The sequence below is a fragment of the Amblyomma maculatum genome, chromosome 6, assembly GCF_055883805.1.
Source record: "Amblyomma maculatum isolate TAMU_Amacu chromosome 6, ASM5588380v1, whole genome shotgun sequence".
NCBI classification, from domain to species: domain Eukaryota; kingdom Metazoa; phylum Arthropoda; class Arachnida; order Ixodida; family Ixodidae; genus Amblyomma; species Amblyomma maculatum.
This window is the reverse complement of record NC_139349.1, coordinates 62,852,942-62,865,210: the sequence shown is the minus strand read 5'-3', so window position 1 is coordinate 62,865,210 and position 12,269 is coordinate 62,852,942. Positions and strand designations below refer to the sequence as shown.

At 49.6% G+C, this 12,269-nt stretch overlaps 1 protein-coding gene across 7 annotated transcripts in view; it reads left to right on the top strand.

Moving 5' to 3' along the window:
* The window catches only part of chb (CLIP-associating protein), a 185,728-nt gene that overhangs the window by 48,275 nt on the left and 125,184 nt on the right, over positions 1-12,269 (top strand). For 2 of the 7 annotated variants that reach the window (XM_084606808.1, XM_084606807.1), the window contains exon 1: positions 11,484-12,210. The exons of the other annotated variants lie outside the window; for them this stretch is intronic. In XM_084606808.1, the coding sequence (XP_084462934.1) occupies positions 11,850-12,210 (361 nt within the window). In that variant the 5' untranslated portion in view covers positions 11,484-11,849. Of the gene's footprint in view, positions 1-11,483; positions 12,211-12,269 lie in introns of those variants that run through there. 7 annotated transcript variants of the gene reach the window in all.

Genomic DNA, 12,269 nt, shown 5'->3' with positions numbered 1-12,269 from the left:
TTTTCCATGCCCACAGGCGAACAATAGAGCGCGCAAATGCGGATGCTTGGTCGTAACAGCCTCCTCCCCCGCCAGAAGAGTCTCGGAGGGCAGCAGTCCCAGCTGCTGCATGAAGAGACGACTTAATGGCCTGCACGTGAACGCTTGAAGCTCGCTGTTGCTTGTCGCGTTGTCTTGATTGTTGTAGGCCAAATTGCTCGAGCTGTCTGAAACTCAACCACATGTCGAAGCAAGCACTCGGCTCCCGTCTGAAGAGACCAGGTTAAAAGAAAACTGCCATTGTTGTTCGAGAAAAGCCCACTCTCAAGACGTTCAGGACCCACGTATTCCTAGAAAACCAAACGTGCTGCTTTACATAGCCACACATATACAAGCGCACGAAAAAAAAAAAAAAAAAAAAAAAAAAAAAAAACCTGATTATCAATTTGGACACATGGTGAGGAACATCTCGGACCGCTTAGAAAGAGCGGCTAAGCGCGTCCGCATTCCCATTTAACTTCCCCTTTTTGTATCTTATTTCAAAATTGTACTGCTGTAAAATCAAGCTCCACCTAAGAAGGCGACTGTTCTTCGATGTCGCAGTTTGCAGCCAAGCCAGGGGACAATGGTCCGTCTCTACGGTGAATTTGGCCCCTCCAAGATAGCACTGCAATTTTTGAATGGCCCATACAATGCAAGCGCACTCTTTCTCTGACGCGCAATAAGCCCTCTCTCTAGAACTCAGTTTTCTGCTCAAGTAGAGCACGGGGTGCTCATTACCGTCGTCATCTCTCTGGCAGAGAACAGCACCTAACCCTCGATCACTGGCATCACACTGGACCGTGAATTCTCGGCCATAGTCTGGAGCTCGCAATACCGGACGGCTAATCAGCACAGCCTTCAGGTTTACGAAGGAGGCTTCCTTTTGTTCGTCCCAGACTACATTTGTCGGTTCTGTCTTGCGGAGAGCGTCGGTCAGAGGGCTAGCCAAAGCTGAATAGTTAGGGATGTAGTGATTGTAGTACCCAGTCAGACCCAGGAATGCTCGAATTTCCGTCTTCGTGCTCGGCCGCGGGTAGTCTGCTACCGCAGAAATCTTAATCTCGCTGGGTTTCCTGAAACCTTGACCTACATTGTGACCCAAGTAGTCCACGGTCGCCCTTGCCAGGCAACATTTCTCGGCCTTTACGGTTAGTCCAGCTTGACGCAAAAGGCTCAGTACAGCTCTTAGATGTACCATATGGTCCGCCCATGAGTCGGAAAAAACCGCAATGTCATCTAAATAAGGCACCGCGAATGTTTCACACCCATTTAAAACCCTATCCATGAGTCGGGAAAAACAAAATGGAGCATTTTTGAGCCCGAAACTCATCATTGTTGGCTGGTAGCTGCCCGTCGGAGTGACGAAAGCCGCGTATCTGCTGGCGCGTTCAGTGAGCGGTACTTGCCAGTATCCTCGAGTAAGGTCCAGCGTAGTCACATATGCCGCTCTACTGACCTGTTCTACTCTCTCCTCAATATTCGGAATAGGATACACTTGATCCCTGGTGAGAGAATTTAGCTTTCGGTAGTCTACCACAGGCCTAGGGTCTTTACCTGGAGCTTCTACTAAGATCATAGGCGAAGCATAATCGCTTTCCGAGGGTTTTATTACTCCCAATTCCAGCATGCGAGTTACTTCCCTATCTAGAATTTCTCTTTGCCTTGGAGAGAATCGGTAGCACCTTGATCGCACTGGCACGTCTGAAGTCAGCTCAATATCGTGCTCAGTCAAATCAGTCCTGCCTGGCCTGTCCACGAAGCAGGCCTCAAACTCTGTTATTATTTCGCCCAGATCGGACAGCTGGGATTTCTTTAGTTCTCTCTGCTCCGTCTTTCTGAGAAGCTCCTGAGCGTTGCTTCCTTTTCCGCTGAGGCAAATCAAGTTATCCCCAATCTCCTCAGGAAGGTTTAACGTTAGATTTACCACGGTTTGCTCCATAGCTAAGTCCTCTCGGTTTTCACTTAAAAGTCTCGTTAGATTACTAGACGCTGGCGGCAAGAGGTTACTCCCAAGGACGTTCTCATTCCGCGTCTCATCAAGCTCACTTTCAAGTTGACTTATTTGAGATGCCTTGCTCTCAAAGTTTCCTGACCCACTGTCTTCCGCATCGACCACTGTTTTAGCTGTCGTTTCCTCCGCGGTGGATTTTTCTGGAATTAGCAGTGTAGCTAGTTCTCGCGCCTTTGAACGTGTTAAGGCTTGCACAACTCTGTCTCCGAAAAGGATGCCCCTCTTTCGCAGTAGCATGTCCGATTTGTTGGAGAACAAATACGGATAGCACTTAGGAAGCTTTCCTGAAACGGCAGCCTCGGTTGTCAACTTGCCGAAGGGGCCCTCGATGACCACGTTCGCGATTGGCAAGCACACACTCTGTTCCTCCACTACCTGGCGGATCCACGCACACTGTCCTGTATAGTCGGAAGGCGATACATACGCCGGATGGACAACATCCATCGTTGCGGCCGAATCGCGCAGTACCTTGCAAGGCTTCCCGTTGACTACTAGGTCATGCAGGTAGGGTTCTAGAAGCTGCATATTTTCATCGCAGTCACTGACATACGAGAAAGCAATCTTTTCTTTCCGGCAGTTGACGGCAATGTGACCCTGCTCATTACACCTAAAGCATGTGAGCGGCTTCCTAGCCTCAAGCTTATTCTTTGTGTTCTGCACGTTGGTCACTTCCCCACTTTTCTCACTGCCGTCCTTTCTAGGGAATTTGCCTGAAGAAACCTTCATTTCTTCGTTTCCAACTCTAGCAAAGTGCCTTTCCTGACGGTTTTTCACACTGAACTTGGGATTGCGGAGCCTATCCACTGCTGGGTTGCTGAATTGTCGGCGCGAAGCGTACTCCTCAATGACTTCGGCAGCTTCAGTTGCCGACTTAATGTCGCCTCGGTCCTGTAACCAATTTCTTTCTTTTTCTGGGAGGCAGCTATAAAACTGCTCCAAAAGAATTCGCTCGACTACAGCGTCCCTATCACTGTAGGAATCAGTGCTCTTTAGCCACTCGCCCAAATTAACTCTTAAATTGTATAGGAATTCAGGGTAACTCTCGTCCCTGGACTTAGTAGCGTTCCGAAAACGTTGTCTGAACGCCTCGGCGCTAAGCCTATACTTTCTCAGAAGGCAAGCTTTGACCTTCTCGTAGTTGTCCGCGTCCTCCTTGTTTAGCCGCGCGACAACCTCCGCTGCCTCGCAGGGCAGAACCGTCAATAATCTCTGAGACCACGTGTCTCGCTGGAAGGACAGTTTTTCGCAAGTTCGCTCAAAGTTAGCCAGATACAGACCGATATCCCCTGATATCACATATGGCTGCATGTACTTTGACATCTTGAAATCTGCCTCCTTGTTGAGACGAGGTACCGCTAGCTGGGGACAATCGCCCGACCTCTTGCTCAACTCTAGTTCTAATTTCCGGAGCTCAATTTCTAGCTCCAGCTTTTTTGCTTCTCTTTCAATTTCACGCTCTTTCTGCTGTCTGAGCTGTTCCTTTTTTTGACCGATGAGGTTCCATGCTTCACTGAGCTCCTCATCATCGGTTCCCAGATCAGTGATTGCCTTTATAATCAAGGGTTTTCGTGCCAAACCACTTGTATCAATTCCCAATTCCTCACACAATAGCAACAGGTCCGGTTTCTGCAGCTTTTGTAGGTCCATGATCGCTCCGAGTGTCGGCTACTTCCAAAACAACTGTGCAAACTACCAACCTAAAGGCGTTTCCACACTCTCTTTACCAGTTCTAAAATCTAACCCTGTTCTAGAACCTGGTCCACATCAGAAGAAAAGCCAAGCACTCACCCACACATGCGATCGATGTTCCGAGCTGCTTTCTTGTTGGCCGATTGTTGCTCCTGCTTGTTGCTTGAGATGCCACCTCCGATCACAAGATGTTGTGGCTTGTAGATTCTGATCCACCTCGAATCACCAGATGTTGTAGCTTGTAGATCCAGATCCCACCTCCAGTCATCAGATGTTGTGGCTTGTAGATTCAGATCCCAACGCTGGTCACCAGTTGTCGTGACGCTGGGGCTATGTCGACCCGGCCTTCACTTGGTAGCGTGCAGAGAGTCCGGGTTCTTGAAGGATTGAATCTTCGAAGTTGGTAAAATATATACAAGCAGGTTTAATGGCACTTTGAGAAACTTATTTACAAGATTATTTACACGAAAAAGAAGGGTACATCAGAAAAATGGCAAGCGTTAAGAGTTCATAGCGAGAAGCGACTGGATGAGCCGTTTACCCAGGGCCCAGAGCGACATTTCGTGCTCTGCAGCGTCCTTAAAACCCCCCCTATGTCCAGCCCCTCTCTGAAGATGTTGACCAACCAAATCCAGGGCACGCCCCTCAGGTATCGGCATCCAATCGAACACATCACTGCACTGATGGTCTGAAGCACTGACTGGTCCGGCATTCATTCGTTGGGCGTGATCACTTGTTGGCGGGAAAAGCTTGGGAACGGCGAGGAGAGGAGGTACATTTCTATTCTTCAGCAAAGAAACCACAGGCTGGTTCTGACAAGGGGTTTTACTTCTCAGAAACCCGAGTGCACGTGGCGCCGCATAGGGCTCCCAACATTGTCCCTTTTCGACAATTGCAAATCTTTCCTGCATTCCCGGGAAATCACTTAATGGCCGTATGAGTCATGCTCCTTTCTTGTCCTGCACGTCAGCGGACATGTCACTCTGTCGTCTCCTTTGGATAGGAGGCATTCATCACTGGAGGATAGCACTTCTCGACTGGAAGGGTGAACAAAAGAAAGAAAGCACTTCCTGCTATTTCCCGCAGGGGGACGTTTCTTTGTGTTTTTCCAGAGGTTCTCTTGACAGGGTCAATTTGGCATTTGCAGGTTGTCCACAAAGCAAAACAGGCTTACAAAACAGGATTCCTGGAAACAGGCTCACTTAGAGCCATTGGACCATCACCACATTTCCACAATACTTTTCCATGCCCACAGGCGAACAATAGAGCGCGCAAATGCGGATGCTTGGTCGTAACAGAGAGAGATATGGAAAGAGGGGGTTCGAGAGTTGGAGGGTTTTAGCGTACCGCGATTCGCCGGCGCACGCTCCACTGGCATGCCTAGATCACCTGGTCAGGCGCCACATGCTGGCAACCGTTTCGGGACCAGTCGACGGGTACGCAGTGGCAGCGTGTGGTAGTGGGTCACGGTGACTAATCGCGCTAAGCTAAAGCTCTCTATTATCAAAAGTGCATGCGGCGTTTCTCTCCGCACAGCTAACGCTCATTTTCTCTCCGAGACAAGCCCAAAGAGAAGTGAAGCAGTTGCGACGTCTTTCCTTTCCTCAACAACTAACTTTCTTCCTTTCTTTCTTTCTTTCTTTCTTTCTTTCTTTCTTTCTTTCTTTCTTTCTTTCTTTCTTTCTTTCTTTCTTTCTTTCTTTTTCGTCCTTTCTTTCTTCGAACGACTTTTATCGACTCTCGCTTTCAGCTGCGGCTGCCGGCAGAAGAAAACCAGAACTTTAAAAGCGAATCGCTTTACGTGTACTGATACGCTGGCGCTTGGCGGCATGCACGATGTGTATCGGGAGGCGCTTAGCTGCTGACGGTAACCGGCTCTGTGCCGCGCACACGCGGTTTCTGCGTCCCAGCGCCCGTTTTTGAAGCCGCGTTCTCATTTTCTCGAACCCTTTTCTCGGCCCGTGTTGCTATTGTTGCAAACGCGCGTTGACTCAACGCCCCTGGAGCCCCGTGCGCGGACGAAGCGCATCTGTCTCCCGCTGGCCGCCTAGGTGCGCCTCGTCGTCGGGCGTCCTCCTCTCTCCTCCGCCTTTCGAAGTAGAGCGGCGTTTCTTCGTCGCCGAGGCGCGCAGCCCGACTCCTTCGCGAACAGCTGTACGATGCGCGCTCTTTTTTTTTTCTTTTTCTTTTTTTTTTTTATACGTAATGGGTGCCGGGTTTTCGCTGCCTGGGTATTCTTTGCATGTTGGCCGGGATTGTTTTTTACATGTTTCGTAGAAATTTTATGCTAGTAAGGCACTACGATGCTAACAGGGTTAATATTTTTTTAATGATTGGCAGGTTACCTCTTGTTGCCCATATTTATAGGCGGCAGTGTCATTTCCTCACTGTCCTGTTCGACAAGGTCTTTTTTTTTTTTTTTTTTTAAAGCTCAGCTAATTAGTCGCTTCCACCTTCATCTGAGTGAGATATCTCGGCAGTTTCTCGTTTTCTTAGCCGGTCAAACCGCGCACGCGCGTGAGACGCTATCTCGCCGTGGCTGCACTGCTGGCGATGAGAAAAGCGACGCGATGATAAAGATGGTGATGATGCGGATTGAAAAGCATCCGCTCCATGTGTTGCTCCAAATTTACACTGCAAGATTTATGTGTTTACGCGGCTGCGACCAGCTAGTCGCTCAGTTCGACTGATGCTCACACTTCAAAAGACGACCGGTCCTCCTGACTGTTCGTCAGCAACGAGAAACTGGATGTAAAACCAATATCAGTTCACTCCAGCTGCGCCACTGATTGACTGGGTACCGGTTTGCGACAAGCGGTCGCAAGGCTGGAAAGTCGAGCAGCGCTCGAACGGCCTGCATGCGACAGTCGCTTTTCGACCAGAACTGTCGCGCAACCTCTGCGAGTCGCAAGTGTGCACGCGGACCTTTACGCGTACTTAGAGGTTGCTGTTTACGTTCCAGTTTCCAGAAGGCCCATCTTGCAATTCTCTCTACTGTGTATGACTTTTCGCCTTGTCTCTAACGCAACAACAGTCGCGGGTCCGGGAAAGCTTTCACCTCCTGTGAGCTGTCGAAGCTTTTTTTTTTTTGTTTATTTGTTTGTTTTGCAAGTCGAGTATTCTTGGCTTCCCTGTCCTTTCTTGACGAATGACCCATCTTTTTGTTTCCTCGTTCTCCCCCTTCGCTCTTCCACTGTCGAGTCGTTGTGTCGCGCAGTACTTTTCGGCTCCGGTGAGGCGAGAAAAATAGCAGCAAGACCAAAAGGAAGGAAACGGGGTGGCGGGACCTGGGTTGTGGACGTCACAGTTTGGGTCGGGCTAGCAGTGCCGTGCTCATCCGTTTACCTGCTTCGCCTTTGTCGCCTTTCGTCTGTCGTCTTTTGTTGCCGACGCGAAAGGTGATCACAATGTGTTGGAGCAGTGATGTCCCCTGGCAAGTGGCATCTTCAACGGCCCTGGAAGCGTGCTTTACTTTATTTTATTTTTTCCCTGGCTATCAGGTGGCGTCGTCGATGACCCAGATCCTTATTGCGCCTTGGTTCTTTGCAGGCGCATCTCGAGATATACTTGTATACCAGTGCTCGCTGTTTTGCCACCGTCTTGGAACTCCTGAAACTGTTGCTAAATACAGAGCTATTTGGCGCAACAATGCGCGTCATTTGAAACTGTTAGCCTCGCATGCACGATGCCTGCGCTACGAATGGCTTCTCAATTAATTTTTTAAACAAAACTCAATAAATACAAAATTACAAGGGTTCAACGCTGCTGAACCAAATATTGAGCGAAAGCATTAGCTGCGGGTGACCGAGCGTTCTTCTTCTTCTTCTTCCTCAGCCCACATATAAGCCCCGCTTTCACCAAGCCGTATGAACGTGCCTTAGTGGCCTATAGGGGTGACGGGAATGCCAGGGTCCTAGCAAGCTGATTCTGACATAACCGCCCTATGTGAAACGAGAAACCCAAGTTGGCAGCTCCTGCCAGCCCACACCCTATAGTATCACGTGGGATGTGACGTCACAGCGTCGCGTGGGTAAGACGTACGTGGCTACCGCCGGGCTACGCTGAAGGCTCGAAACCTACACTGTAAAACATGTGTGTGAAATTACAGATACTTTTAAAGAAAATTTCTGTCTTCGCAAAAAGAATATCTGTTTGACTTCATTGACCGAAAATACGTTCACGAAAAGAAACAGTAATTTTCTGTTTTCCAGCCGAAACCTTGATTGGAAGGCAAACAATTGGATATGTTTTTGTTGTCTGTTCTATTTTCTACCGCAAACTGATTTTTACTTGAATAGTAGGTAAGTGCCGAATAGAAAGTGAAATGATATGATAACCCCGAAGGCCCTTTCCGACGATCGACTGCGTAACTATTTCGATTCGAAACAAGATAACTAGTAGCGCCTCATTGAGGTTCGTTGTTGGTTGGCTCCCTGCTACAATGGTACCTGTTAGGCATTTTTCCACTTGCCTTTTTTGGTGGCTAGACAACGCCTGTTGCACGGCCAGCTTTATGGGTGCCATTGAGTATTCAGCGCCCAGAGATATTCCTGAGATGGAGTTTGCCAGGCTTTCGCCTTAAAATAGTGTTAATTGAAGAAATTGGCGCTTAAAAAAAATTTATTGTTACAGGCAAAAAAAAATGTGAAATGAAAGACGAGTAAAAAAGGTATATTTGCACCATCCTTCCACCGGCGACAAAAAAAAAAAAAACAAAAAAAAAACAAAAAAAAAACACGCCGTATAACAGAAAATATTTGTCAATTTACAAAAATTTTCTATCAGCTGTAAACCGAAAAAAAACTGTAAAATCACAGAAAAATTAAAAACAGAAAACGTAGCAGAACAGAACATTTCTGGGAGGACAGTTGCCAGAAAATTTTTGTATTTTTCAAAAAAAAAAATTTTTTTTACAGTGTAGAGTACTATTGCTTTCGCAATAATAATTTCGACCTCTGGTGGTGCGCACATTATTTTTTTCGCTTTGTTTGTTTCTTCTGTGTACATTCAGTTCGAGATGGCCGAAACTCATTCGATGGCGAACGACATTCGAACCCAGTCATGTTAAATGTTCTCGTGTGTAGTAGCTGATTAATGACTGTAGACGCTGGTCCCGTTCGAAGCGAATGACATTAAATTTGATGGCGCGACAGGAGCATTAGGCGGGCACTCTGCCGGTCAGCTTCGAGCCGTGACCCGCGGTTGCGCTAGTGGACCGGGTACTTCCTCCGAGAACCCAGGGCCCGTTGTGGGCGGTGTACAAGCGCGAATGACGGATCCGAGTGGTCCAGGTGAGAGCTGTAGAAAGTACTCCTATCAAGCGTTCAACTCGGCGAATTCCGCGCGGCTTGCCGCTGCGACGAGGTCGTCGCGGCTTTCTTTGTGCTGCGGACGGCCTCCCTTCCCCGCCTGTCGCCGCCGCCACAAGGTCGGAAACCAGATCGATTCCCGTCCCTGTAACATGTTTCAATCCTCACGCAGTTGGGTGGCAGTATTTTCTTTTTAATTTGTTATCTCTCGCCGCTCGCATAAGTAAATGGCGCGGGGCGTTGGCACGGCATCCCCTTTGTCCTTGTGTGTGCTGCCGCAACAAAAGACGCGCAAGGGATTGGGGGAGGGATGCACCCGAAGGCAGAAAGGGCGGCTTTGTCGTTTCGCCCTCCACTCTTGTGTCACCCAGGCGGCCCGGGGTCTCCACCGTGCGTTTGCGTCATCCCCGGGAGGTATCTCGGTGTCACACTGCGCAGTTTTTCACCAGTAAGGAATGTTTACATTTTTTTTTAAAACTTATCTGCGACATAGTGAAGCTTGGGGGCCTGGACGACTCTCTTACTGGTGTCGCTTTCACGAACTGAAGGCGCTGCTTTTGTTCCATCGGTACACAGTTGCTCGTCTAGCGTGCTATATACCCTGTGCGCTGTCGCCGTAAGCGACACCGCCGACCTCGCTTGGAGTGCAAACATTTCTCGTTTCACTTGCGCTGTTTTTTGCGGCCGCGGAGCAATGCACTTGTTCCTCCACTGTTGAGCGCGGTTTATTCTCTCGACATCAATTTCTGGGAGATTGGGCCAGCTACAAACAGTGCTTTCGGCTTTTGTTTGATGGGTTATCGTTACGGGTTGGACTTTCAGTTTAAGCCACAAAAATCGACGAAGGTGCGCTGAACTCAAGTTTTCGAAATTGGGTTTTAGCCGGTTACTCAAGGTATAACTGTAAGCTGGTTATGTTGCAGTCTGAGTTGGTTTGCAAACATTTCAAGACATGCCGCGAAGTTCTGTTTTCTCTGTCGTTCTTCGTCGGTCAGCGCTGCATGCCTAACTTTTAGAACGAAACTTCCACTTTAGAGTTTTTCATTTGCTGGCAGTTTATTGGCGTAACTTTTTTATGGCATTAGAAATTCATGACACGATCGCAGCTTCAAGTACTACGATTTGCACGTTAATTACCTGCATATAGTCAAACCCACTTATGTTGGATATAGCAATAGAGAGCTGCGGCACATGTTCCATGTGCTCTTTGGTGAAATGACCCGAATATAAATTCTGTAATAACCAAATTTGGTCACTTAGCACCAACCTATAACAAATGCAAACGCTGCGACCGTGCCAAACTGAACCACATCATGAAATCCTATGGCATGATGGCCTTAGCTGCCTATGAAGCTCAGCACAACACAACCTAACAATGGTGGCGCAGTGGTTAGGGCACTCGACTACTGTGCCCAAGGACTCCAATCGAATCCTTGGGCACAGGGATCGAATCCTGACCTCAGCGGCCGCTTTTGGGTGGGGACGAAAAGCTCGGCTCCAGGTGGTCGAAATTTCCTGAGTCCTCCACTACAGCGTCTCTCATAGCCTCGCTTTGGGACGTTAAACCCCAAAACGAAACGAAGGATGATCAAATCCCTTCGACACGCAATTCATTTGTGCCATATTTTTTTCTTTACTCAGCAACGTGGAGAAGTAGTCAAAGGCGACAGCAGGAAAGGCGTGATGTACCACCTGACCCATATTCGCACTTTTCTGCAGGTATTAACAAGATTGCCATGACGCAGTCAACGCTAACTAATTACGGGTGTCTGCCTGCAATTAGGTGAAAACTGCAAGCTACTTTCATCTCACTGAAATTTCTCAAATTCTTCCTGTTTTATGTTTTTTTTTTTCAGCTTAGCCCGCTTATGACGATATTTTCATGGCACTTTACTCTTTTTATAATTGGGTTTTATGGTATAAACTATTCTTGCTGACAAAAAGGTCTGAATGTACTCACGATGGAAGTCACGTAGGAATTGCGTTTATAAAATCACTAAATAAAGTCAGTAAAACTAGTCAAAAATAACATTCCCAGAAAGAAAAAAAATACATTACGAAATAATAGAAAAGTAAAGTTCCAGTTGGTTCCAGTGGGGTGAGGAATTTGCAAAGGCCGTCACCACGTTTCTACGACGCTCTGTATTGCGTTTGTGTGTGTGTCCACGTTCTCTTAGAAATGGTGTTAGTTTTGCGGGGTGTTTCAACATATTCTCGGATTATGAAGCTTGTTCTCCTGTCACCGGACAAGCACCACCGGTTCTGCTCGCGTGTGCGGGAAGATGCGGCTCCCCAGTAGCATCATCCCCCGCGTCCGTCCATTCACTCAGCTCGGGCTGTTCATTGGGCGCCGGCATCCGTGTCCTTCTCCTCCGCTCCGGAGAAGAGCGAGGGTTGCGCGCTGCTCTCTTCCGCAGCGCCGCCGCCGCCGCTCGCTCGCGCAGCGTTTCGCCGACGAACGAGCGAGCGTACTCGTCGATTACGCGAGGTGAGGAGCGCGCCGTACGCAGCAGCAGCAGCCGCCGGGTGGCGGCCGTGCGCTCAGTGCCCCGCTTTCCGGCTTCTTCGGTACGCGTGCCCACCGTGCCCCGCGCTATGCCGCACAGGCCAGCGGCGGCGCGTCAGTCTTCTCCGGCGCCAGAGGCCACCTGCCCGGCCGAGGCGTCGTCTCGGAGTAGTGCCGTCATCCCGCTGCACCGCTAACTGCGTTTTCCTTCGTGCGCAACTTCTTCCTTCCGTCCACAAGAGAAGCACAACAGCCGAGGTTCCTGCGGCGTGCATGTTGTGCGCGTGTGCTGTGCCACTGTCGTCGGGCGACGATGCCGTCGACCGTGCCGTGCGACACCGGCGAGCAGCCCTCGGGCGCCGCGCCGGCGACCCCGGTCCTCGAGGAGGACCAGGCTGCCTGCGCTTCCAACGGGCATGCGGACTCGCCGCAGCCGCCGCCTCTCGCTTCGTCCAGCGCGTCGTCATCCAGCGCTTCGACGCCGACGACGAACGGTGCGTCCAACGGCGCGGCGGCCTGCGGCGGGACCCCAACGCCGCCTTCGGCCAACGGCACCGTGGAAGGCAACAGCAGTGCGCTGTGGGACGCGGATTCCATGTGGATTCTCATGTACGACAACATGTTGCGCGAGGGCACCACCCGTTCGCCCACCAAGCGCTCGTGCGGATGCAAAGGTAGGCGCCTCCCGCCGGCTCGCATTGCATGTCACAGCGCTTCCTCTTCGGACAACTGG